Source organism: Penicillium concentricum (genome assembly GCF_028827145.1).
Source record: "Penicillium concentricum strain IBT 3081 chromosome Unknown utg000003l_segment0_segment0, whole genome shotgun sequence".
Lineage (NCBI taxonomy): Eukaryota > Fungi > Ascomycota > Eurotiomycetes > Eurotiales > Aspergillaceae > Penicillium > Penicillium concentricum.
In genome coordinates this window covers 1,932,355-1,958,586 of record NW_026622756.1, presented here as the reverse complement: position 1 = coordinate 1,958,586, position 26,232 = coordinate 1,932,355, and the positions used below count along the sequence as shown (strand labels likewise).

The 26,232-nt window shown below is 48.7% G+C and overlaps 8 protein-coding genes across 8 annotated transcripts; 2 read left to right on the top strand and 6 right to left on the bottom strand.

The window, feature by feature from the left end:
* Positions 1 to 915: 915 nt before the first annotated feature.
* N7517_008570 (uncharacterized protein) lies at positions 916 to 3,082 on the top strand (the record flags this gene model as incomplete). The annotated part of the gene is made up of 4 exons (XM_056726300.1): positions 916 to 1,664; positions 1,719 to 2,238; positions 2,290 to 2,433; positions 2,483 to 3,082. 4 exons carry the CDS (start codon positions 916 to 918, stop codon positions 3,080 to 3,082), a joined length of 2,013 nt encoding a protein of 670 aa, XP_056577151.1.
* A 252-nt stretch (positions 3,083 to 3,334) lies between these two features.
* Positions 3,335 to 4,417, bottom strand: N7517_008569 (putative 26S proteasome-associated ubiquitin C-terminal hydrolase; the record flags this gene model as incomplete). The annotated part of the gene is made up of 3 exons (XM_056726299.1): positions 3,335 to 4,151; positions 4,232 to 4,326; positions 4,376 to 4,417. 3 exons carry the CDS (start codon positions 4,415 to 4,417, stop codon positions 3,335 to 3,337), a joined length of 954 nt encoding a protein of 317 aa, XP_056577150.1.
* Positions 4,418 to 6,336: 1,919 nt separating this feature from the next.
* Positions 6,337 to 8,273, bottom strand: N7517_008568 (putative C6 transcription factor RosA-like; the record flags this gene model as incomplete). The annotated part of the gene is made up of 4 exons (XM_056726298.1): positions 6,337 to 7,474; positions 7,529 to 7,756; positions 7,815 to 8,117; positions 8,164 to 8,273. 4 exons carry the CDS (start codon positions 8,271 to 8,273, stop codon positions 6,337 to 6,339), a joined length of 1,779 nt encoding a protein of 592 aa, XP_056577149.1.
* A 2,573-nt stretch (positions 8,274 to 10,846) lies between these two features.
* On the top strand, positions 10,847 to 11,271 carry N7517_008567 (CVNH domain-containing protein; the record flags this gene model as incomplete). Its single annotated transcript, XM_056726297.1, has 2 exons — positions 10,847 to 10,979; positions 11,081 to 11,271. 2 exons carry the CDS (start codon positions 10,847 to 10,849, stop codon positions 11,269 to 11,271), a joined length of 324 nt encoding a protein of 107 aa, XP_056577148.1.
* A 1,948-nt stretch (positions 11,272 to 13,219) lies between these two features.
* Positions 13,220 to 16,205, bottom strand: N7517_008566 (putative importin beta-2 subunit; the record flags this gene model as incomplete). The annotated part of the gene is made up of 3 exons (XM_056726296.1): positions 13,220 to 13,321; positions 13,382 to 16,000; positions 16,104 to 16,205. The coding sequence occupies 3 exons, from the start codon at positions 16,203 to 16,205 to the stop codon at positions 13,220 to 13,222; spliced, it is 2,823 nt and encodes a 940-aa protein (XP_056577147.1).
* A 792-nt stretch (positions 16,206 to 16,997) lies between these two features.
* N7517_008565 (uncharacterized protein) lies at positions 16,998 to 19,969 on the bottom strand (the record flags this gene model as incomplete). Its single annotated transcript, XM_056726295.1, has 3 exons — positions 16,998 to 18,920; positions 18,982 to 19,694; positions 19,759 to 19,969. The coding sequence occupies 3 exons, from the start codon at positions 19,967 to 19,969 to the stop codon at positions 16,998 to 17,000; spliced, it is 2,847 nt and encodes a 948-aa protein (XP_056577146.1).
* A 495-nt stretch (positions 19,970 to 20,464) lies between these two features.
* N7517_008564 (DUF803 domain membrane protein) lies at positions 20,465 to 21,905 on the bottom strand (the record flags this gene model as incomplete). Its single annotated transcript, XM_056726294.1, has 6 exons — positions 20,465 to 20,912; positions 20,970 to 21,261; positions 21,313 to 21,473; positions 21,526 to 21,616; positions 21,667 to 21,757; positions 21,870 to 21,905. The coding sequence occupies 6 exons, from the start codon at positions 21,903 to 21,905 to the stop codon at positions 20,465 to 20,467; spliced, it is 1,119 nt and encodes a 372-aa protein (XP_056577145.1).
* A 1,498-nt stretch (positions 21,906 to 23,403) lies between these two features.
* On the bottom strand, positions 23,404 to 25,975 carry N7517_008563 (uncharacterized protein; the record flags this gene model as incomplete). Its single annotated transcript, XM_056726293.1, has 3 exons — positions 23,404 to 24,828; positions 24,882 to 25,040; positions 25,091 to 25,975. The coding sequence occupies 3 exons, from the start codon at positions 25,973 to 25,975 to the stop codon at positions 23,404 to 23,406; spliced, it is 2,469 nt and encodes an 822-aa protein (XP_056577144.1).
* Positions 25,976 to 26,232: the final 257 nt, after the last annotated feature.

Below are 26,232 nucleotides of genomic sequence, written 5' to 3'. Positions count from 1 at the left end.
GCATCTGGTGCCGATGACGAGAAAGCTATGGCCCCAAATCCCCATCAACCGCTATCGAATACTCTGTACGCCTTGAATGCGACTCCCGAATATTGCGAGACCCTACAAACCTTTTCATGGCCCCGGGGGCTACCCCGGATTACTTGGAAGTGCGATAAGTACGAAGTACTTCGTAAACGGTTGGCCCGATTAGCCAGGCACCCGAAACAGTCACCTGAGCTGGCTGATAAGCACCTTTTTTTTTTTTCGCCACTTTTTTTGGGGGGGACATATTCCCCCAGAGTCCAGATCCAGGACTCTTTTTCTTTTTTCAGTGCTCTGCCTTTTACTCTGGAGTTCCATTTAATACTGAATTTCCCCAGATTTGAATCTATGGGTAGCAGTCTAAGGACCAAAGGACTAATTTCCTGGACGTTTCCGTTCGCTTGGCCACCCGTTACTGGATTTTAAGGGGTCCAATTATTTCCCCCACCTTGGTTTCCCCCTTTTATCTTGAAGAATCATTTCAACTGGACACTTTTTTGGCTAGAAATTGCTTTTGCAACTGGTCGCGTGCTCAAGAGATAAGACTTTGAGCCTCCGTGTCTTGGCTTACCCGACCTTTTTTTTTTCTTTTCCAGGTAGGCTCTCCTTTCCATCTGCCAATCTCCTGTAGTTAGGGAATCAACTGTATCGCCGTGTGCTCTTATACACGTTGTCCCCTGTAATTCCATCTCGGAGGCGACTCTCGCCTCAGCCTACTTGAATCATTCGTTCTTAATCCCAACTAATTCCCAACAGATTCACGGACTTGGATATCAGCTCTTTGACTAGGACGTTGCAAGTGGAACTGTTCTCGGCTCCCCGCCGAACAGAACACATCTGAAATAGTATTGGGCTCACAGTCCCCAAAAGCCCATTGCGCAACCATTCACCATGCCTTCTCTGGACGATCACTCGTGTTGCAACCATCGCGAGGACCAAGAGCATCACGCCAGATCCGAAGAAGATCCCCAGCAGGGTCTATTTCACCAAGTATACGAATGGCTTCACCATGAGAAAGTCAGACGACAGAATCGTAAAGCACGGAAAGCCGAGTCACCCTCCCATGCAACAAAGCAAAACGAATCAGCTGCAGAAGATGATGCCCTAGAAAGACCCAGCTCAAACACCTCGGAGAACACCTTTTCCCTGGATAAACTGGAAAAGATCCTCCTCCAATATGCGACTACCCGGCCCGCCAGTGCAATGGGCTTGACCCACAGACAGCCTGTCAAACGGCAATCTCGACATCGTCTTAGAGGCCTACGAAGAGGCTCGGCATCCGAGTCGGAACTCACAGATGTCGATGCGGCCCCACCAAGCGTGGAAGCTGTCCTTGACAATACAAAGACACTTGCCTACACCGGTGGCGCTGCAGTAGAAGAGATCGCCGATTCCAGTGCGAGTGTGAAGCAAGCAAAGGATGCAGAGGCTTGGGTGATTTTCAAGTCCGAGATCGTGCGTCTTGTGCACACTCTACAGCTTAAGGGCTGGCGCAGGGTTCCCGCGGATTTGGCGGGAGAGATTGAGGTGGTCAGACTCAGCGGTGCTCTCACGAACGCCGTGTATGTAGTTGAACCACCGAAGAATCTGCCTCCTCCCAAGACCGATAGCAACAGTCTGGTTTCAAGAAAGCCCCCGCCGTAAGCAACGAATTGCCTTTCTTACTTTGGAGACACAGCTAATTAGTCTTACAGCAAGCTTCTCTTGCGTATCTACGGTCCTCAGGTCGATCATCTAATCGACCGAGAGAATGAGCTACAGATTCTTCGTCGTCTCGGAAAGAAGAACATCGGCCCACGCATTCTTGGAACTTTCCGCAATGGCCGTTTCGAAGAGTACTTTGAGGCTCGCCCACTCACTCCCAAGGAGCTGCGGATGCCCGAAACGGCGAAGCAGGTTGCCAAGCGGATGAGAGAATTGCATGATGGCGTTGAACTTCTTGAAGAAGAACGCGAAGGCGGTCCTATGATCTTCAAGAACTGGGATAAGTGGGTAGATCGTTGCGAGCAAGTGATGACCTGGCTGGACAAAGAAATCGAATCCCCTCAAAATGAGACCAAAGCGGCACTGGAGCCATGGCGTCGTCGCGGCTATGTATGCGGCGTAAAGTGGGACGTGTTCCGCAAAGCCGTGGAAAAGTACCGGCAATGGTTGGTTGCCAGCTCTGGTGGAAATGCGGAGATCAAGCGACAGCTTGTATTTGCACACAATGATGTAAGCTTCTATCTTCACCTTTCTTGGTTATGTTATTGACGTACTGTCTAGACTCAATATGGCAATCTACTTCGTATGGAGCCGGCCACGGAGTCACCGCTACTCTTGCCTGCAAATGAGCACAAACAGCTCATCGTTATCGACTTCGAGTACTCTTCTGCCAATACCCGTGGCCTGGAGTTCGCCAACCACTTTGTAAGTCTACTATTCAACCGCGAATCCGAATGGATGCTAACTGCAACAGACCGAGTGGTGCTACAACTACCATGACGAAGAGCGCTCATGGGCTTGCAACAACCGCACCTACCCGACACCGGACCAGCAGTACCATTTCGTCTCAACCTACCTTACCCACCGACCATCCAGCGCCAGCGGAGCTATCTCACCTCTGGCCTCGCCAACCATTCGCGCTCGCACTTCTGCTGTGATTGCACCATTGGATTTGGACGATGTGTCCGATAGACCCAGCTCTCGCCTTTCGCAAAACGAGCAGTCCAGAGAGGCTGAACTTGAGGCGGAGGTGCAATTCCTCATGCAGCAGACCCGGATGTGGCGGGCGATGAACTCCGCGCAGTGGGTGGCTTGGGGTATTGTCCAGGCCAAGGTGCCTGGCATGGAAGAAGGCATTGCCGAGATGCTTGCAGCTCGCAACGGCGATGACCCTAAGACGCCTGCGGAAGCGGATGTCGAAGAAGAAGATGACGGAGACTTTGACTACCTGGCTTACGCGCAGGACCGAGTCATGTTCTTCTGGGGTGATCTGCTGACACTGAATCTGATCAAGCCAGAGGAACTGCCTGCGCCTCTATTGGAGCATGTCAAGTCACGACTTGTTGCATACTGAGAATTGGAGGAGAATTAACGATAAATCTTCACGGAGACTTGTTCATACACATTATCATGATTTACAATGTGGACGCTAGTACATACTGCGTCAAATCGGTGATTTATCACACCTACATGTATCTACTATACTATAGCGTTGGGGTTTCAACATCATCATCGAATACCATATCTTGTCTTATTTCATCATCTCACAAAGGGTATCTGAAATGCCACCGTAGAAAAATCAGAAATAGAAAAAGATTCCAACCCTCTACCGACGCATCTCAAGCTTCTTCCTCGTCTCCCTCTTCGCACCCTCAACCCACTCCTCATAAGCCTTCCCCTCAGCATCCTTCTCCTTAGCCCCAACAACCCCCTTCAAAATTTCCCCAATAAACCCAACAAAATTATGCCGTCTCAAAGTATTCTCCCACTGCCACGCAGCCCTCTTCCTCTCCTCCCTCTCGAGCGTCTCCACATCCCCAATCTCCCTCGCCCTCGCCCTGGGATCCCTCACAACAGCCATTAGATTAAAATGCGTTTCCTCAGGCGGATATCTCGAAATCCGCCTCTGCAAAACCTCAATCACCTTCTCAGGAAACTCACCGCTCCCACACTCCCCATGGCTAATAGGATACGGCTGCAATCCATCAAGCTCATACAACGTCCCGTTCACAGGCGTATACGCAATGAAATGGTAAACGTCCGCTCCCTTCTCGTCATCCTGTGGTCGAGCAGTCTCATCCGCAAACGGACTCGCCCGCGCAAAGCTGTTGTGTGCGCTGCGGATTGCTTCAGAGTTCGAGAGCGCTTCGCCGCGGAGTTCGGGAGGGAACCCGGTTGTGAACTCTTTGAATGAGCGGAGCTCGTCGCCGAGCGTTATGGCTGGTTGGGGGGAGGCGGCGGTGTCGTGGTTTAGGATTACGGAGAGGATTGCTTGGGTGCCGCAGGCGTTTTGGATGGTTTGTGCTGCGAAGAAGAGGTTTTCTGGGGATGTTTGGTCGTAGGTTCCGTCGAGGGGGACTTCGGCGCGTGCGCTGTTTGTTTCGCGGGTCCATTTGAAGAGGAAAATTACGCCGTAGACGGGGCTGGTTGTGGTTGGGTTAGTTTGAAGCTTTAGGTAAAGAGTTTGGATGTGGTGGAATTGTGGTGAGGATTTATTGCTTACCCTAGTGACCGGATTGTGTCTGCATCTAGGGAGATGAGTTCTTCAAATTGGGTGTCCTTTACTCCGAGTGTCTCGATCAGAGAGGTGAAGAGACCCTAGCTTGGGTTAGTATGCTGCTTGGATAGATCTGGGAGGTTATGGTACCTCATCTGACTCGATGGTGCTCCAGCCACCTACATCAGCCATTTTGACTGTCTGTGATGGATACTGAGGGCAATTGATGGAAGTTGTTGTGTTGTCGATATCGAGGTTGCTTTCTTCCCCAAACGGGAATGCGGTTATGTCATTGTCACGTGAAAGTATAGCCTCAAGTCACGTGCATATCCACTATAAAGTATAGAAGGTGACTATAATTCCTAGCAGATTAGGACAGCACGCAATGTGTAATCATATTGAAATTTAGGAAAAAGAATAAAGTATTTACCGGTCTCAAAATCTCACTTCAAGCAAAGATGGACCCTGGACGCCGAAAGTCAGAAAACGTAGTATACAATATTCTTGGATACTATGTATCAACAGAAGTGATTAGTTATACTTGTTCCTCAATCTTTGAAGAAATGATATGACACAATCCCAAGCAAATTGACCGAGTACCTTAGACATGGGGGTAGAAAGCAGAACCAGCAGTAAATCTACTCTTCCAGGGCGTTAACGAACAGAGAGGAAACAAAGCGAACAGACGAATATCCCCGATCTCCAAACCAAAAATAGTTCAACCCAGACCCATAACTAGACGCACCAAATCTTCCAATCCCATTTACGCACAGACTAAGCAGCATTGACCATCTTTTGGTGCAAAGACCCAGACGAAGAGTGCCATCGAAGACGCGAACTCCATATTCCCATTCAATCTCCACCTCCGACAACCGACGGAGTGATATCCACAAATAGAGTATAAAGCAAGAGCCCCAAGACCAGGTATTCAACTGCAGAAAAAAAAAGTGAAGATAAATATAGAAAACACGAGGGGGGGGACGATCACTAACCCAATTCCAGTTCCCGCGAAGATCCAACCGTATAATAATACGAACAACCCAATTCATTCCTTCAACAGACCCTGAATCTGAGCGAGCATTGTGTAAAGAAACCCAAAAATATCCAACAGATAGGGCTAGAACCTACAAAAGATGATCTCATACTCCGTCCGTTAATGCATGAAGAAGACTCAACCCCCGATACCAACAATCATCCTAACCGCAATCCAAATCCACCATACGCTTATACCATATCGATATACGGACATATGTTCAAATCTTCCGGAACCAAATCGGTGCTAGCTCGGGGACTTGCTACCGCATTTGGATGGATCGTGAGGAGCCAAGAGAGCGGCCGAATACGAGGTCTGGAGAAGGGTCGGCGGGGTATATCGATTGCCAATCAGAGGGACGGATCTGTAGGTTAAATTCCTCTAATATGCGTCCCGTGCTTTTAGGTTGTCTATTCTTAGGAACGGGTCTGTGGTGATGGATTACCGGTGGCTGTTTTTGGGGGTTTGGGTACCTGTCGATCGTGAGATGCAGATGTATTCGGAGAGTGACGAGGGGGTTGCTATCTTTAGATATGGATGTATGGATATTATGGTGAGGGAATGGTTTTTCGTTGGGGGTGGGGGTCTGTTTTCAAGATGGCTATAGTTCTGACGATTAGACACATTACAAAATATACAGACAGTTCAAGTCAATTAACAGAAGATATAATAAAATCAGGGTATATATATCAATATCAAAATATCAGTACGAATGATTTCCCTCCGTGTGCGAGTATTAAATCCAACCCGAATATATCGGACACAAGATCGCGCATCAACGCTCATGCTCAACAAAAACAAGGACGGAATATATATAAGAGAAAAGAGTCGAGTGGTGAAACCGAAAGACTCGCGTATAATCCAAAAAAGCACATGTTCTCTAGGTCCAAATTCCCAGTAGAACATAACTCCGTAGCCTCCATATTTTCAGAAAATGAGAGAAGTATATGTCTTCCAATTTCCCTGGTACCCAATAGCCAGAACCCGACTGACCAACCTTCAGGATGGTAGTCCAAAATTTCCCATGTTTTTGTGTTTTTTTCGGTATAGATAGCTTCATCTCATCAATCCAGTACGATCAAGTCCAAAGTGAAGCGGGAGCAGCCAAGCCCGGCATTTCAAACGGATGTGTCTGCGGATAGACCTCCATATTGAGACCGAGGGTGCCATCCGCGCGTGGCAAATCAGCGCACAGTACCTCACCACCATATGGCGGGGTGTACGCCGCTGAATGAGGAATGGGAGTGTGATGAGAATGGGCATGGCTGTGACCCAGATCCGAGAGACCGAGGTGTACGTCCTGGTTATCGAGGAGCTGTGGGGAGGGCGGGTATAGGGAATGCGAGGGTGCGGCGGAGACATAGCCGTCTTGGATGGGGAAGGGAGAGTTGGCAATATTGACGGCAGGAGGGGAATGCAAGGGCGGGGTATAAGCGGCGTAAGAAGGAGAGGCGTATGAAGTTGATGCGTATGAAGGTGAGGCGGAAGCAGGCGAGGAAGAGGCGACGAGTGGGTACTCGTGGATCGCGTGGAAAGGACTGGGTGGGCCAGGGGAGTAGTGGTCGACTGATGAGCGGGGGGACCAGGGGAGGGAGAGGCGGCTGCGATGGCGGGCGACAACTCTACGGGGAAGATCCATGAGCTCCATGGGTAAACGGAAGTCAGTGTTGAAGGGATCTGCGGCGTTGTGGGTGGCTATTATGCGGTACATCTCTTCGATAGGAGTGATAGCTAGAGCGCCTAGGTATGCACCGCCTAACTCTGGGAAGAAGCGGTCGAGAGAGATGCCGACGGCGAAGAATTGGGCTAGGATTGGGAGGGCGCTGGTGTCCGATTCGGTACTTCGGAGCATGGATGGTGGGAGCCAGAAGAGCCAGCGGCGGAGGGTTTGGATGCTTTCGAATGATTGTTCGGTTGTCTGGTTGGGGAAGTCATCGCGGAATTGCTGGGTGAATTCGATGAGCTCTCCTAGGCGTTGGGAGTGCTCGAGGTTGTGGGAAACGCGTTTCTGTGTCATTCGAAGGGCCTGGATAGTTTGATCCAGATGTAGCATGTCTTCGTCGAGGGGTTGATAGACACCGGCCATTGAAGGATCTGCCGTGCTCACTGCTCGTTGGTTTTCTATGAACCGTGCCAGATCTGACTCTTGCTTCCAATATGGATGCATGGATTCTAGGACGCCGGAGATGCCATGTTGCAAAGACGCCCAACTTTGACTGTTCTGATGTTAGTTTGGGGGAATTTCCAAGGAGCCGATCTATAACACTCACTGTTCTGTCGCCTGCCATGATAAAAGAACCGAAGCTGCGAGAATTGCATCGCAGTTCTCCTTCGAGAAGGATGCCAGAGCGGTCTGCAGTCCCTGGAGAGCCGTGACTTTATGACGGAAAGCTAGTTGCCTAGTCTCCTGGTCCCGTGTAAGAAACGCCAGATGAAACGCCGAAAAGCTCAAGATAGAGCTCATAACGAACTCGCTGCCCAACGCAATAGCCAGGAAACTATAGAATGTCACTCGTCAGTAAAGAACGACACCCCCACAGTCTGGAGAGTACTCACTTGGGCATTTTCTGGGCCCAGACAGTGCAACCACTCAACCCTCGACGATGCAAATCAATAGAAAGTCCAATGATATGGTGAATCAAGCGTAGATCAGTCCTCGACAAGCCAGACCACCCGGATCGCGGACACTGCAAAAGCTCCGGATACGGAGGCACGCCGGTGCGATGCCAACTGTCTATTTCCATTTCGATATCTGGCGAAATGAGGAGGTCAGGACCGCGGCGCGGCGCGGGGGGACTACCACGGGGAGTGGCCGCATCCTGGTAGTCACATCGGCAGTTGTGTTTTGTGCAATTCCGGCTATATGGAATTAGTCGGGGATATACTATGGATTAAAGGAACAAACCATTGCGGGAAGGTCTCATCGCATCGAATATGTCTTCTCTTGCATGTTTTGCAGCCGGTACGGGATTTGGTGTGACTCTTGCGTGGTGGACCACCGCCTGGACCGACCATGTTGGGAGATTGGGATTGGAGTCGACTCTGTGAAAGGGCAAGTATGTTCTGTTATAGAAGCTGAGATATGCCCTAGTCCAAAAATAGCTTTGGGGGCGGTAGTTCAAGTTGAATTAAGCACGTGGAGAATACGAGGAAGATCTGTGAAGAGAGAGAGAGAGAAGGGGAAAGGGAAGAGGGGGAAAAGGCTACATTTTCTGGAGTAAGATATCTTTAAATTTCACTTATTTCACTTATTTCACTTTTAGTCTTATTTTCCAGTGACGATCGAGATTTTGAGCCTCTGGGTACAGAGCTAAGAAAAGAAAAGAAAATAATGTTTATTATGGTCTAATATAGCACTCGGTCATTTCAGGCATCGGGGACCACATGGGGAAGCTTATATAGCCTAGTTAGGCTGCGAGCCTTGTATTAAAATATTCCATGTGGAGATTTTTTTATTTGTTTTTTAAAGACCTTTGGCCCCCAATCTATTCTGGTTTACTCCGTATAGAGCACTCTATTGCTTATAGATGCTTTAGATGCTAGAAGGCAAAGGGTCCACAGAAGCTGATGTGTATTCATTGTTGCTTTTTTTTTTCTCTTTCATCCTTCCAGTGAAGATAGCTCCAAGAGTATGCAGGGGTTCACAGACCCCAGACTTCCAAAAGGATAGGAAAATATAATCGATCGACTTGCCTCAGCCCTTCGATCTGAACCCTGGATTGTGGGTCGCTGTCAATGACCGTTAGCCCTGTTGGGAAAAAAAAAGCAGTCTATCCTAGACGCCCATCTCAGACGTGAACTCTTTTCGCTAAGATTCAAGCTTGGCCTGACAGGCGGAAGTCGGCCGTTTCTACCCGCCCGTGAGTCAGATGGGATATTAAACGCTGAACTCGGTAATCGCAACCGAATTCCAAAATATACTTAACTGTAGAGGAAAAAAAAAAAAAAAAAAAGAAACCACTCTTACGCCCCTTGGGAACCTGGGGGAATTCAAGGCAACTTGAACATTTAGTTCGCAACCAGGGGTGTAAGACTAAGACCAATCTATCGGGATCACTGCACATCTCAATTTCACTTTTTTTTTCTCCTCGCATCCCTTATCCTGACACTAACTTGGCCCCCGGAACCACCCTATCTGCTTCTCCGGTGAAGTTACCACTGGGCTGGAACGTAGGGAAACCCATGAGCCTGACAGTGTACGTCAATCAGCCCAAAGTGGGAAATGAAATGGTTTCTCGGCGGGGATATTAGTTTTCAGATAGTAATTCCTGCAAGGTCCAGGGGTTGAATCTCATACAATATAGAAAGAATAGCACTCTATATTGTTAAGGGTAATTCAAAGAGTAGATGTGACACCCACGTTTTCTGGGGATCAGACGCAGAGTCTAAGTGTCGGTGTGCCACCTTGGACTTCAACACGTGGCACCATGAGGTCGCACATTACGTCATCACATAGGTGTTTGACCAGTTTGACTTGGCAATACGCGCCTTCCTTTTAAGGCTTATAAAAGGCTTCAATAGAAAAAGAAAAATGGGTCGGAAGTGTTCAATCTATTTTCTATGTGAATATATTGTCCAATCAGTATAAGACTCGCTTGTCGCAACATCAGGCCTAACGCGGTCAAGGTTGGGGGCCAAAAGGTACTTTTATTTTTTCAGTCTAGCTATTTCTGCGTCAGAATATCGGAAGTTCATTATAATTAGGATACCTCCGCGGGGGTACCCTTTCTGGTCTAGTGACTTCAAACACATCAAACAGATGTGATCTTGAAACTCCCAGAAAACACAGCCCGTGGAATTATACGCTAACCAACTTTATTATGCCGAGACTTGGGCTATCCTAGACTGTGGAGACTGATTTTTGTACACTGGCCTGGTCATGTAGGTTATCTGCATACATGTAAGTTAAATGCCTCTCATCTAAGAGACTTTGGATATGTAAAGCTCGGCTTAAAAGAGCGGACAAGATATCTCGTTTAATATCGAGATTTGGGGAAAGTTTATTATTTAAGGAAAAATAGCCTGTCTTCGGAGTACTAGCTACTCCGTAGCCCTAAGTTATAACATCCTTTAGAGTCTTTAGCGTCAACCCTGTTCCCAAGCCACCATATTATCTTTATTATTGCCCGAAACTAATGCCCGACACTGTGCCAGGCTGACATCTATAGTGAGATCATCATGACCTTTTACCTGGGTAAACAGTACTCTCTTGTAGACTTTAACAGTATAGTAGAGAATATCACATTTCTCGGTATAGCTTACATGTATACTTCCACCCTATATCGGGTGTCATAATGAAAAAAACATGATGCCAGAGCCACCCGCCTCCATAATACCAAATGGCCACAGACATCTACACCATATCGATGTCATTAGAGGCAACAATTCATGGACATTCCTCCATATCATGAGCATCAATTTTTATTCTCGTCTCTTCTCTTTCTCATGCCACTTTGCACAACCTAACTGTTCTCGCATGCCGGGACAACAGACAACAGACACCAAATAAATTGCATATACACATCCCATATTTTCATACTTATCATTGGTTGATTCTACCTCACGCGGATATTTCAGCTCACGCCAAAATGGGCTTCCACAGATCATCCACCGACATCAAGATCAAGGATAAGCACCTCCTCACTGCTTATTGTCAGCGACCTTCGGGGGAACCTAGATATTCAGAGTTAGATCTGGATCAATTCCTCGGGGCAAAGAAAGGTAAGAACACGCCAATTCTAGTTCTGTTCCCTATACTTCCCGGCACCGAGATCAGCCCACCCTCTCTTCCCTGACCAGAAACTAATATTACGCCAATCTAGGGCAATTCTCCTGGGGCGACCGAAACTTTTCAAAGAGTTCACGCGACGTGGTCTTCAAGCTAGATGGAAACGAACCTATGCTACATGCGCAGCTCGATGACGGCGAAGGAAATATCCAAGAGAGTGAGCTGAACCTGGGACATTGCATCAAAAACGAGGACGGTCGTCTATGTTTCATGGAATGTTTCTAAAGACCGGATCTCTCCTGTCTGTTTCATAGATCTGTGAAAATAAAAATTGATTTTCAAAGTTTCAGCCCCTTCATATCCACAAAAGTAAAAGAGTCTCAGGTGGAAAGTCTCAGACCACAGCCTAGACTGTCCAACACAACTTTGGGAAGATAACACAGAAAATATATTGCGGCTGAGGCTGAAAATTAAACCCTGACAAAACCTCCCAAAATCAACCTAACACCATTTACCACTGAAAGCACTATATAAATGAAAAAAAAAAAAACCTCGAATTCGTGAGATATCCCCCATTTAGGGCATAGCCAAAACCCCCGGAACTCGGGAATCCCCACCGAAAGCCAGGAACTCAGTCCACAATAACCCCATCTTGCAAGCCGCAACAGGCATAAAGCTAGATAACCCGACGCCTTGGGGCCAATGGCGCGCACTAAAGAACCGAACGCCCGGTACGCTACACAACATTTGCATCAACGTCTGTCATCGACACATGGCATTTTAATCACAGGGTATAGAGTGGGGAATTTGCATGGCGTTCCGGGTTCGTGAAAAAGAGTAGTTAAGGGAAAGGCTCGCGTCTTGGTATTTCGGGCGGTTTTTGTCTGAGCGGCCAATCGGTTGGGGAATGGTGTTGGGGATTTAGTTACCGACGATTTAATTATAAGTTAGGCGAGGGTCGGGATTTGGGGCTTATATTACTTTCTTTTGCCTTTTAGCTTTTTACCCTGTGTTGTTTACTTACAAAATATACAACTTAGGGCTTTTTAGTAAAAGGGGATGTGATTTCTTGATTTCTTGTACAACATAGATGTGATATGTAATACCTAGGTTATTAAGGGCAGGTGACTATGGTGCATAGTGTCTGCATCGTCGATCCAAAAATAATTCTGCAGTTCGGAGATTGCTAGGGCCCTGCTGATCTTAATCTTTTGATTTGCTTTTTCTCCGTCTATTGGTCCACGGTCCAAGGTTTAGCGAGCGATCTTCCAAAGTATCTGCTTTCGAGTTGCCCCGGGGGTGGATAGTTTGTGCCAGGCACGGATGTGAGGGAGATATGTGAACGAAATAGATGTGACATGCGCTGGTATTAGCACGCAATCTATTCATCCAGCTTTGTTCTTTATAGGCAAATAGGATTGCTAAAGTAGAAAAAATGTAAGGAATTAGAATTTCACTGGTAGCAATGATTGGTGTGTGTAGTAGGCCAACGGATATGGCGAACAAAGGTCCGGGAAAATGATTCCAATACCCATCAAGCAACAAGGATACTTACTATTAATAAGTTGATTACTTCGAAGGGGATTGGTTTAGTCCATAGGTGGGTAAGACAAGAACAATACAATATATTCGGTATCTTTATACTTACAAATATTAACTCAATACAAGATGCCCCGAAACGATTAAGAGGTTAGAAAGCAAAAGTCACTCTAAAGCGTACTTCAATGCTGCGAAACATAAGCTAAATCTACACTCCAAATATTCAGAAATATTGTTTGAGATCTTCATTACGAAGACCTATCTATCTAGGTATCTATCTAAAGGGGATATGAATATGCCACGCAAAAAACCCCCAAAAACCAACGCTGAGAAGCCAAAAAAAAATAAACCTATGAGCCAGCCCTGACTTGATGACTATGCACAATGCAAAAAAATAAGAATCAAGCAAAGTCAACGAAATAGAAATCATAAAGGGTCATGCGTGCCCATGTTTGCAATCATGAGATGTAACGTAAAAACACAGCTAAATCGCAGATGCTCCTTCCCATGATTTTGTCCCCCCTTTCTCCCTCCTCTTTCTATTAACGTGAAATTCTGGCCGCTGACCCCCTATGTACTGACCCCCCCAATCTCCCTACCCTCCAACCCAATCCCAGCCCGATTTGAGACAGGAGTGGACGTCAAGTGACGTCCCGGTAACCAATGTGTAAGCAGAGATCACCAAGGTCTCTACTTAGACCTGGTACACGGTGCGCAGTGTCTGGGCCACGGCCGGGGGTAGCTGACCAAGGAAGTTGCTAAAGTCAGGGATCATGGTCTTATATCCCTGGAGGACCTGTATTTATACATATTGATTAGTAGGAGATTACTAACAACCAAGGAAAGATGATCTTACCTGCTGGAAGGATGCCTGGATATCCCGGTACTCTTCCTGTGCCAGCGAGCGGGCGGGGAACGAAGCAATAGCCTGGAAGTAATCGAGCAGGCTCGACTCCATGGCTTGGGGGTTCTTCATCACGACCTGGTTGAAACCGAGGAAGGCGGAGGCCTTTTCACGGGTGAAATCAATCTTATCCATTGATTTCAGGAAAGGCCCGGAACACTCGCTCAAATGAAGCGCAATCTGGTCTGCGCAGCAGAATCCCAATCGTCCCAACGCCATCGCGGCATTTTCGTTCACCGAATCGATGATTTCCTCGTTAGTGATAATCGTAAAGAGCCCTTGGTACAGTTGCTCCGCGTAGGGCGCAAGCGGGGCATTCTCGTGGACGGCGATCTCGCCGCAAGACCAACAGGCGTTGTTCAAAACACTGAAGCCAGTATGACGATCGTCATCGCGAATCAGATCCAAGTCAAGTTGCTTAATCAGAACCGGGACAAGGGTGGGAAGGAAGGGCTCCAATTGAGGGAAGATGCTGATGGCGCAGTCTCCCAGCAAAGCATATGTTGATTGGCGGACTTCATAGTTTTCATCCTCCATGCAGTAGCGGAGGAGCTCGAAGAATGATGGCTGTGAAGAACCCACGAGCTCGCCGCTCTTTTGTGGGTCAATGGCTTGGATGATGGCGCTAAGAAGATCAATGCTAGTAACAAGGAAGTCCTTGTCCGGCTCATCAGCCGCGGCATGTGTGGGTTGAATAGAAGCTTGCAGATTTCCATAGATGATCTTCATGCAGCGGCCGAAGAGAGGCGGTGCGAATTGGGCAAAGGAATCGCCATACGCCGCAGAGATGTATCCGAGGCATTCAAGCAATGGGAAGAGCTCTCTGGAATCATCAGAAATGTAGTTATAGCGACCGATGAGGGCAGGCATCAATATCTCGATTAGATGGGGTCTTGCCAGCTCGCTCATAACACATTCGGCGAGCGTCTGCACGCAGTCATAAAGAATGTACATGTTGCGGTCCTTGTACTTATTGAAGCACGCCACAAACTGGCGCAAGATAGGCTCGCAGTAGGGCGCCAGATTATCTTCAGACTTCTCCTCCAGGCTAGCAAACGCTGACGCAGCAGCTTCTTGAACCTTCTTGTTGTTATCCAACATGCGATGAAGGATGCCTTCCATCATGGGCTCGAAGAATTGGGCTTTCTGAGCTGGGTCACGAAGGTGGGCTGCCCAACCGGAATAACGGGCTAAGCACCAGCAAGTAATTTGTCGCACCACAGGCTGATCATCATTAAGGAGTGAGATCAGGTAAGGGACCAATTCTGGGAGATGGGGAGTGATGGCATCCATACAGCCATCCGCCACTGCACCTAGTGTAAGAACAGCAGCCTCTCGGTTCGGCCAGCTCTCATGGCGCAGGGTTTCCATCAGATACGGCAGAAGGATTTCAAAGACGGGACGGTGGTAAACGGTGGAGAAGACATCGAGCGCAGCAGCAGAGCACTTGCGCAAAGTCCAGTTACCCGAGGGATCATCTCCGAATTCCGAGTCCTCGATTTCACCTTCACTCAAATCATCATCATCAACCTCCTCTACCTGTTGTTCGAGGGCGCGAGACGCGTCCGACTGTTCACCTGACTTGTTCATGTTCAAACGATCAGCCTTCGATTTGGCAAACTGTGGCTTTAGATCCTCAGCACGGTCCTCGGCGTCGGCATCATCTTGCTCTTCCATAAGTCGAGCCACTTCATCGTCGTCGTAGACCATGTTTTGCAGAAGAACCGGGATGATCTTGTGCATGTATGGAGCCAATTCGGCCTGCAATAACTCTTGCTCTCCAGCACCAATCCAAAACTCGGCGGCGTCAAGTGCAAGCTCTGGGTCGTCCTTGGACTGCTGCTGCATGATGATGTAGCTGACCAATCCTTCCATATGCGGTGCCAACTTTTCCGGCGCAGTCTCCACGAGTTGGGAGAACGACTGGCACACCATTTGTCGGACTCTGGTGTTTTCATCGCCAGCAATTCTGAACAACTGCGAAAGGAATTGGTCGAGCGAGGCCACCAATGCCTGGGGTTTGAACGGCAAGAAAACATGGATGGCGTTAAGAGAAGCAATCCGAATGCGCGAGTTTTCAACCGTAATGAATTGCAGCAAGCTGGGAATGATGATATCCAGGGGACGCTGGCCCTGGTAGTCACGATCCAGGACCTTGCGGTTGTCCTCACAGACCTTGCACAAAGTATCCATTGCAGCTTCCCTAGCCGACATGGGGACATCCCCGTTGGCATTAGCGACAGTAGTCAATAGCTCATTCACAATCTCAGGCCAGGACAAGAGGCCTCCGTGGAGCACCATTGCGGTGATAATATTACCGGCAGCCCTCGAGACATTGCGATCGGTGTCGCGGAGTGTAACCAGAGACGCGGACTTGATGAAGGCCAAGCTTTCAGGGGAGATCGTGCTGTAAGCCAGGGCAATCTTCGTCTTGACGTTTACGGCGGCGGCAAATCGAACAGTAGGGTATTCATTCTCGTTAATGGCTGCCAGGGGAGCAGCTTGCGGATTGGAAAAGATGTAGGTGATGTAATTGACGTAATCAGGGGAAGAGGTCGCTTGTGCGAGCATCTAGTAACAAGAAATTCCAAGGTTAGTTTCCATCTTGCGGTAGTGCATATGCGGCGACCGTTGAGAAGCTCAATAGGACACAAAAAAAAGGAAAAGGCAGTACCTGTTCAGCCTCTGCTCGGGCTGGAAGGTTGGCTCCATTGAGCGAGTCGCGAAGGTAGCGAGCCAACTGCCTCAATGGCTCTTGTTGAGGTTGCCAATTCATCTTGTGGTGAAGAGACTCGATGCGACAGAGGTTAGTCGAAAGTGCGAGTAGCACAGGAGCCCCGCCGAGAATGTGGGAACGGGCCCCCTTCGTTTCCCCAGATCAAGGAAAGGCCTAAATCTCCGATCCGCTAAGGCAGATCCAGAAATGAGACGGCAAGTAATTGGCCAAAGAAATTTAGCATGAATAAGGTCAGAATCAAATAAAGTTGTCGGGGACGATCTCAGACTGAGGGGTGTATGTGCTGCGGGCAGAAAAAAAGAGTGTGCTGGAATTGGTAGGCGGTCAGTCCCTTAGAAAGTCCAATATATGTCAAGTTTCGCATTTCAGTATATTTATCTGTAAAATATATGAAAATCATTCTGAGGGTTGCGTAAGGATGGGATTAAAGGTGTGGTTGAAAATGTTGCAGTTGGGAGACAGGTAGAGGAAAGTCACGATGGATAGAAACCGCGGGGAGTCACCATGAAAATATGCCCAAGATACATCAGAGTGACTTTCCTCAGGCGGAAGGATTCAAATGTTCCTAAGATTTGCGACCACTTGACTTCCCCCTCTAATATACTAGATCCTATACTTACACTTGAATCCCTCACTCTTGAATCATGAGAAGCACTCCAAATCACATGTATTTCAATCTTGGTGATAGTTACAAAACACACTCAACAGTCAATACCAACATGACGCCAACATTCAAATAAAGTTGTCAGTGATCACGCAAGAGACAATATGTAACATAAGAGTGAAAGCTCATATAAGCTGAAGATGCATAAAGTCTCAATATCAATCCAATCACGCCCAAACCATCTTCTTAAGATCATAAACAAGATATTCCAACCACCCCGTCCTCTTCTTAGCATCCGCCAAAGAGATGATATCAGACTGTTCAACCGCAGAGACCGCCTCAACATTACTTCCCTGACCCGCGAGCATGGCCCGCTCGATATCCAAACACACCGATCGAATGCGATCCATCTCCCGAACAGTCGCAGCACCCCCAGGCCGGGGACTAGCAACCGGATTCGACAGCGGGATACCCTTAAACGCGACAAACCGCGTCGTCGCCCGCTTGCTACCCCGCAGCCAGGAAACGAGGTCCCATTCACTGTTGGCGCTGGCGGTAGTCTCGAGTGTGCTGAGATCGACATCGCTCTGCAGGGATCGGGTATTCACGCGGAGGGTGTGTGTGTCACCGTCGCGGTAGACTATGACGAGACCGACGTTGGTCGACTCGTCGGCTTGGCTATCTGTCAATATGGATGTGATGTATGTACCGTAGTGGATGCGCGAGATGGAGCGGAGATCGATGCGCTCAAAGGACAGGACTTTGTCGGTCTCCCAGTCGAAGCGACAGCTGTACACTGCGGCGTCCGTAAGAAGTAGGACTGTTTCCTCAAAGGGTAGGGTGCGTAGGGTGTTGGGTTGGCGGGGTGTCAGCATGGTCCAGCCGCCTAGGAATTCTTCAGAGGGGCTACTGATAACGATATTGCAGCTTGTATCAATAGCGTTCTGGCGGAGTTTTTGGACTGAGATTCCTGGGTCGGTGGTTTGGAGCTGGATGGCGAACTCGTCGAAGACTTGAGTTGAGACGTTTCCTAGGAGGTAGTCGATACAGGCTTGAGAGAAGAAGTCGTTTACGATGTTGTTGTAGTAGCGCGAGAGTGTCAGTCCAAAGTCGTTGAGGGCACCTCTGTAGTCTCGCTTGCGTGTACGGGTGTAGTCCCCCTTCAGGGCTGCGGTTGATGAATACTGCTTGGAGATGGCATCGCCGTTGTCCGCCCAGAGTGTATTGAACCACTGGGTGGAAGAGTCACCACCAAGATCAATGTCAATGCCTTCATGTTCCAGCTGACGCTCGAGGGCCCATTGGCCGAATGCACACTGGGCAACACCAGTGCGGTCGAGACAATCCATGCAATTGGTTCTGATGATGCCCTTTTGGGTCTGCAGGATATCGTTGTCTGCAACGATGGTGTAGCAGAACTCATTCAATGTATCTTTCAGTCGGTCGACCAGACGAGATACATTTTCAAACTTCATGCCCCGACACTCGCGATGAAAGTCAAACCATTCAAGTTGCAATGGCTTACCATCGATCCCACCGGCAGCATTAAAGGATTGGGTATATCTCTCATATTGCTCTCCCAGCTTCAATTCACCTGCCAGCTTGTCAATAAGAGAGACAGCCTGAACATTTCCATACCGCCGACTGAACTCTCGGAAGTGTCTACCGAAGGCAAGGAGATTCGTGTCCGCAGAGTGATGGAGCACTGGGATTGGCTTCAAGGCATATGGCGACTGAGAGAAATAAAGAGGAATGGAACCCCGGACTTGCAAATATGAGTAGGCAGGATGAGACGGAGACCAACCCGGAACCGAGAGAATCTGCTCGGTTTCGACTGTGTTCGCTGTGTTGCCCTCATCATCGACACCACGACGCAGGTAACGAAGACCTGGTCTTTTGACAGAGCGTCGAGAAATGAGAGTCAAAAGATAATCACGTTTGCTGACATTAGTCTCGACAGCTTCGGCCTCGTTTTTTTCACCGAGGATTCGGCCTTCCGCAAGTTCCACTGAGTCCTTCGAAGATTGTTTCCTTTCAGCACCAGCGATTGTGAATTCTCGTTGGCCGACAAAACCTTGAATCAACGGCAGAACAAAGCCATGAGCCCCATTATCAATTAATGTGTCCATCAAATGTCTATTCCAAAAATACTGCCAACGAGTCAGCAAGCAAGCTTCACAGAAAACATACTAAGCATCAGTTCGCGCATACCAATGGATCCACAACTTTGTGAAGGGGAAGCTGATCTTTCCGAGCTTCCTGCGTATGTAAAGAGCGCGTAAGGTCATAATCATATGCAAAGAAAAAGTTATGCGATGCAAACAATAGTTTCGTATAACGAAGCAGTTTCGGCAACAACTCCGCAGCCTGGCTAGGCCGATTAGGCTCGCTCTGAACCCCAGCCTCTTCAGACACAGCTTCATTCACAGCGTCATGCTTTACCTCACTGGTCTCACCCGAAAAGCTAGAAGCTTCGTCAAAGGGAGACTCTATCACATCCTGCTCTAGAGCACCAGGCCTGGGCAAGCCCAGGTTTTTGCGCGACAACCAATTGGCCGCAAATCTGCCAAAACGGACTTTCTTCGCGATGACGTCTTCTGCGATACTGCCAGCACTGGTGCCGCGGGCATGAGATGTATCGCGAGTAGGTGATGCGGGCAGGCTGCCGATCTCCGCCTCCGCCTCGGCTCTGTCGGTTTCGTTATCGGGGAGGTCATCTTCATCAGAGGAGGATTCAATGGTAACTTCCTCCTGCGAGGACTCTTTCCTGGCTTGTGTGATTGCGCGGGAAGCATCTGCTTGGGATGAGATCGGAATGATTGCGACGTTCGTTATAGTGTAGATCGGGCCGCCTTGGATCTGCGCTACTTGCTCGCGCTGTGTAATGGAAACGAGGAATGAGTATGAAGCGACAGATAAGAGACCTACAGCAGCAATACCCTTCGATTAGTCTCCTTGTTCCAACTTTCACTTAGTTCATCAACATACCTACGAGACCGTAGGCCTCTAGGGCGTCCTTTCCATCGAGGGGCTCCGAGGCAGAAGTGGGCAACGCAGTGATTTTGTTCGTCTTATAGTCAATGCGTATGGAGGAAGCCTCATTGTTACTACCATTATGTCGTGGTCCGGTGGCTTGAGCATGTAGGATCAGGCCGTCAACTGCGGCGACGATGGCCAATTTGCGCAATAAAGCGGGCATCGCGCAAATTCCCCGCGTTTGAGAACAAGATCACACAGCCCTCGTATTTAGACCCCTCGCAAAAGGTAGGCATTAAAGGGTGGATAATTTAAAAGATGTTGAAATTGAAGCAAGAATCTCGGATGGGTATGGTCCATAAACAGCTGACCTGCAAATACATCATCGGTCCCAGCCCCACCCAGATACGTCTATTCAAAAATCCAACTTGAACTATATACAAGTATCTCGCCCAGATAGAAAAAAAGGAAAGAAAAAAAAGACAAATCGCAACCATCCAGAGAAACCCAGAGTCATATTCAGTCGTTCATACAGACATGTCCAGTGCCTGATGAGTTCGCCCAAGTTTCAATGCAATTCTGACATTTTCGGGGAACAGTAAAAATACAAGTGGAGATCAAGCCTGTGGAAGAGAAGCTTGCCGTCGGGTAGAGAAGAAGGAGAATCATTTCAAAGACCTTGTTATAAGGCGAGGATTGGAATCAGACCTTACACCGATCAGATCTGACTGTTCCGCTTTGTGTGCATCGCGGTCTGTGTTTCGGTCGGGAAAGTCGGACCTGGCTCTCCTCCACTTGCTTCGGCCAAGGTGTTCATGCCGATCCCGTGCTCCGCATCATATGCGTGGATGAGGCCTTCGCGGTCGCCGTTCCCATTGAAGAATGCGCTCGAGGAGCTTCGGCGGGACTGCATTGACCGCCGGGTCTGGAAGCTCGCCAGACCGTCTGTTGGCACTCCATCCTCGTCAAGCTTTGAATTCACCATGGAGTGTCCATCGGGGTCATGTCGTGAGAGGTTAAGGAGGTACACGCCGGTGAAGATGATAAGGAATCCACAAAGTAGAGATATGGTGTTGACGGCGTCGGTGGTATTGAATCCCTTGAAAAGGATGAAGGAGGCACAGAGAGTCGCGGTTGTGAAGGTGACATAGTAAAGGGGGTTCACGCTATTGAAAGAATCATGTTAGCCTCGTATCTTCATATTGCTTGATGTGTATACTCACATCGAAGTCGAGAAAGAGTTCAATGCCTTATTGAAGTAGTTCATCTGCGTCAGAATGCAGAATAAGGTCACAATGGCAAAGACATAGGTGGATGCGTGGACAAATTGGTTGTTGCCTCCAATGGTCAATTTCACTGCAATACCAAAGGCCTTGACGGACATGACGGAAACCGATCCCACAGTCGAACAAATCGAGATGTAGATAAGCGGGTTCTTCTTGCCGTAGACCGGCGCAACTCGGTAGATCATCAGAGTCGAGAAGACCGCAACTGTGATACAGTAGAAAAGGAATCCTGGTCGCAAAGTCAGCGGTGATTTTCGGGCGGACACCGATCAAGTCTTACCTGGCTGAACCGCATATGCCAGAATCTCATCGACTGTCTCCACCTGCTTGTCTGGAGGTGCATGGAGAACGATGACGACCGATCCCAGCAAGCACAGCGCACAGCCCAATTTTCCCAATACACCAAGGATCTCGTTGAGGAAGTACGAACTCAGGACCGCACTGTGTCATGTTAGCTTTGAGATTACGCACGCTATTGAGGAGATATCCCTACCCGATCAAAACACTCAGCGCACCCAGGGGCGTAACCAGGATGGCAGGCGCAAAGGCGTACGCAGCAAAGTTGGCGACTTCACCCAGAGCCACTATGAATCTGTTAGCATTTTCCGAATGTCAAGGCCATTGGATTCCGTACGTGTCACTATACCACCCCACCACACCGGACTCTTCAAGTATGAGAATCCTTCTCCTTCAAACCCATGTCGTTCGGAAGCTTGCATCAAGCCCTGTATTCAGCCGTATTAGCGATTCCGCTCCGATGATTAATTATTTTAGACCCAATCGCCGCGGTATTTGTTCGGCGCCCGGGATCCAATCGTTTTCTAGTGGCACACCAACCTTTTTGGTGATAACAAAACTCGTACCGATGGCCATGGTCGATACAATGGCTAGAATAAGCCCGACATATCTATAGGGGCGCAGCGCGCAATGTTAGAGCTGGCCAACGTGCCCTTGGGAGGGCAATTTGAGATTTGGGATGAACCATACTTATCTGGAAGCATTTTGACGTGATTCCTCTATTAGGAGCCGAGTGCTCCTACTGTCGAAAGACCTCCAGTGCAATGGATCGGGGAATGAGCGCGAAAGACTGTGGGCGAAGGAAGGGATCAAGGTAATAGGCTAAGAACTTGCGGAGTAGGGGGAAGCAAAGGGAGCGAATGAGACAGAAAGACGAGCCAGCGTGAGATTTCTGAGTAAGGAGGATGTAAAGGTAGACGTCCAGAAGAAGCCAAAGGCCAGAGATGCGTGCGGTGGGGTTCCGTTTCAAGCCCGATCGGGGGACGCGTAAGAGCACAACGGCTTGGAAGGGCTTGGGGGCGCTTGGGGAGGCTTTCCAAGGACCGAGGTGGTTTAGGTAATTTTTTTTAATTTTAATTTTTCCTAAGAAATATGTTAAGATGCCTTGAATATGTAGAATAGGTGGCCTCATTATATGTATGTAGTTACAGAATATAAGTACGGAGTACATGACACTATTATGTGTCACTGTCTCTTCAGAGTCTGGACCTTTTACATTGTACCTGTACTATCATCTCTTATTAAAATCAAAATAGACCCTGAAATGAAGCCAAGACCGGCGTTTCAGCTCTCTCCGAATGCGGCATTTCTATACTTAGGAATCCCCAGAGACTTCAATTGGGATCCACTACACATGACTCTGTGTGGCTGAGTTAATGAGTATAAAACTATGTCCGTATTCACATGAAATTATACATGTATATCTTGCAAAATACCGAGTCTACAATATCCTAATCCGCTATCCCCGGAATGTTTCTCCTTTGTACCCCATAATATACGCGGAACTAGGCATTTCAAATCTGGGGGTACAAGGGGGAGATGAGATCAGACCCATTCTTCTTTATGAGAATGGAGAAGAAAACAGAAATACTTCGATAGCAGAAGCATGTTGAAAAGATTCATTGGACTACAAACACGTGGCCTAACCCATCGCGCCGATACGCCATATCCGGAGGAAAATGCATTGAAAAAAACACCCCTCAACACCGAACAAAGATTTTTGGCCGAAAGCCCGTGGTATCTTGAATCGCAATGGGAAAGAATCAAACAAAATAAGAAAAAAAAACGCAAGAATAGATGGGTAATCGAATGCATCGAGAGCAAAGAGAAGGCGCATACCCCAAGTTGAAGGCATGCGCATGCTGGGGGAAGGGGTCGAACATACCTGTTTCTTGTTAGTAGTCGAACGAGACACTGCGTCCATCGGTCGAGGTCGTTGCTGGTAAGTATGATTAGTATGGTGGGAGGATAATAGTCGCGTGGAACGAGCCGAGGGGCTCATTGGACACCGGGCATGACAGATGAGAGAGGTTGGAGAAATAGCTCCAGGGGTAAAAGAAAGTGGGAACGTGGTTTACGAAGAGCGACGACGTTTGGTGTCAACAGTGGTTTCCACTAGGTTCCAGTCGTCTTCATCTTCCCGAGACCGTTTGGCAGACGGGATCTGGTTGGTTTGGGGGTCGGTCAAGGAAGGGTCTGTTCCAACCAGCTCTACAGCCTCCGATTCTTCAAAATGGGTGTCATAGTCGCCAAAATGGTTATCGTCAAACTCGTGATCATCCGCACCCTCATCAGCTGAAACATGAGCCTCGAGTTCATCCTCAGGTTCGTCGTAGTCTATGCCCTCAAAGTGATCAAGGGAATCGTTCTCTGTATCCCTCGGAGGAGTCTGCATCAGGTCTACAGCGATTCCAAGTAAATCATCTGCAGGCTCTGGTGTTCGCTCCTTTTTGTCAGAGGCGTCATGCAAGCCGATGTCACGCGGCTGGTCATGGGAAGGGCGGTTGGTATCATCCTGCACAGGAACTTCCGAGACAATTTCGTCTGTCGGCGGGGCATCTAACTCATCTGTGTCCTCTTCATCAAGGACAGACGCATGATCAGCTGGTTCTTGAGCATCAACATCAGCATTTTCACTGCCAGTGATATCTTTTTGGAAAGCCTCTGAATCATCGACCGAGCCGATATCTTCATGCTCGTAATATTCTTCGCTTCCCAGATCATCGTTCTCGTGGTCCTCTCCGTAATATTCCTCTTCGTCGTTTTGATCTGTGCCGACGTCCGCAGCCGGAGGGACATGCTGGGTATGCTCTTTGACCTCGCTTGCGCCAGGCAGTGCAGCCACCGTGGCAGTAGAATCACTTTGCGGGCCCTCGGAATCATAGTGCTCTTCGTTCGTATCACCATGGTCATGACTGTATCCTTGATCTTGGTCTTGGCCTCTTTCAAGCTGGCGAGACACATCAGAGTGATCTGGCTCTTTGCTCCCGGGCTGGGCTGGATGAGATTCAGACTCAGGTGCGGCCTCGGCACCCCGCTCACTGGAGGTAGATCTATTATCATCCTCCGCATGCACGATCTCATGTTGACCGTCAGAGACAACTTCGGGCTGGACCTGAGCCTGTTCGCTATCTAGCGCCTGCTCTTCTCCAGGCCCTGGAGCCGTTTGCACTTCTGTGGTCGAAAGCTCTTTTTGGGCCTCGGTGGTGTAGTAGGCTTCGTCTTCATGTTCCTCGGCTCCATGGGCGTCAAGATCCCCCTCAGAACCTGGTTCGGCTTCGTCATATTCATCCCATGACTGAATTTCGGCATGAAGTTCGGAAAGCTTTTTGCCGTCGATTGCGGCGTCATTGAGATCTGCGATTTCAGCCGGGAACGCACGCTTGGTGCTCAGTGTAAGGTAAAGGGCATCGGGCTCAGTAGTGCCATCGTTACGACAAAGTCTAAGGTAAAGATCTAGGATCTGATGCAAGGTTACTTGAGATGTATGGAATGAGTCCTAGAGGATGAGTCAGTATGTTTGCTGATGGAGGGTCTTTGAGAAGTACCTACCTCTGTCATTTGGATACCGAGGGTGTCAATATCGATGACCAAGACCTCGTTGCCTGTCATGGTTCTTTGAAGCACCTGGCGCAGAGCCTTGAATATTTGACCAATGTTGTCGTAAGCTAAAGCTTCATCTTCAATAAAGAATGTATCCGCCAAGTCTCCCTCAAGGGGGGGAACAGAGCGATCTCGCAGTCCTGGTAGAGAATCTTCACTGGATGAAGAGGTTCATCTATGTATGTGACCTGTTGTAGAGATTCAGATCCATCCTCATCCGCAACTTGGTGATTCCCCTCAGACACAGCCTGCGCCTCTGGGTGCGCAGCGGCATCAACGTGGGAATCTTCGGCAGAAGGTTTGATTTCACTGGTCTCTAGGCTGTCGTTGGGAACTTCGGGTACCTCAGTCTCTGACACAGAAGGTTGTGATATCTTGTTAGCCTCTTCACCAACATCTGTATTTACGTGATGATCGCCGGTTTCGGGGCTGATGACGTTCTCGGATGGTTCCTCAGCAGGGTCATCAGCAGCCGTGCTCCGCTGAGCCTGAGTCTCGGCCTCAAGGCCGGGAGCCTGGGCTTCGTCTTGAACGGGGGCAAGTTCGACAGAGCCACTCGAGCTTTGAGGTGCTGCTTCGAGAGGTTCCACGGGTGTGATTGTGGCATCCTTGTTAATGGCGCTGGCAGCGTCTTCATTGCTGTCCGCAGGTTCAAGATGAATGACGGGGGCGGTAATATTGACGTCTTCGGCCTGATCAGTTTCAATCATTTCTTCTTCGTATGGCTCTTCCTCAAACTGCACGTCAATGTCGTTGTTTTCATCGGCGTAGTTGTCAGCGTCGATCATCGACCCTTCGGAGGGTTCATCGGCCATGTCGGCATCGTAGATCGCGTCATTGTCGAGTTCGTTAGGCTGAGAAGTAGTTGTAAATTCATCTGCACCCATCATATCACTGTCCATATTCGAGACATTGTCCTCCATGAGGTCGATGTCGATGTCAAAATCGTCAGCCTGCCCCTGGTAGGGCGAGGCCATCTCCATAGAATCACCCGCGGCTGGGATTTCCATCATGGAGTATGCAATCAAGGGGGCTGCTGTCATAGCAAGAAAACGCGTAAAAATGGGGGCTGAGGGTCGTAGGTAGTATTGGAAAGTTCAGCAATGACGTTCCATGAAAGCGGTTGAAATGAGGGTTGAAAATGAAAGCAAAAAGTTTCCTCGGCGATACTCAGAGCGAAAGGCTACGAGTAAGAGCAAGAGAAACGATGAACTGAGTGTTGGTGGAGTGTGTTCAACGCGTGAGAAAAAGATGAAGTGAAGAGAAAGTGTCTGGTTGACGACTAAGCGAAAGGAATGCA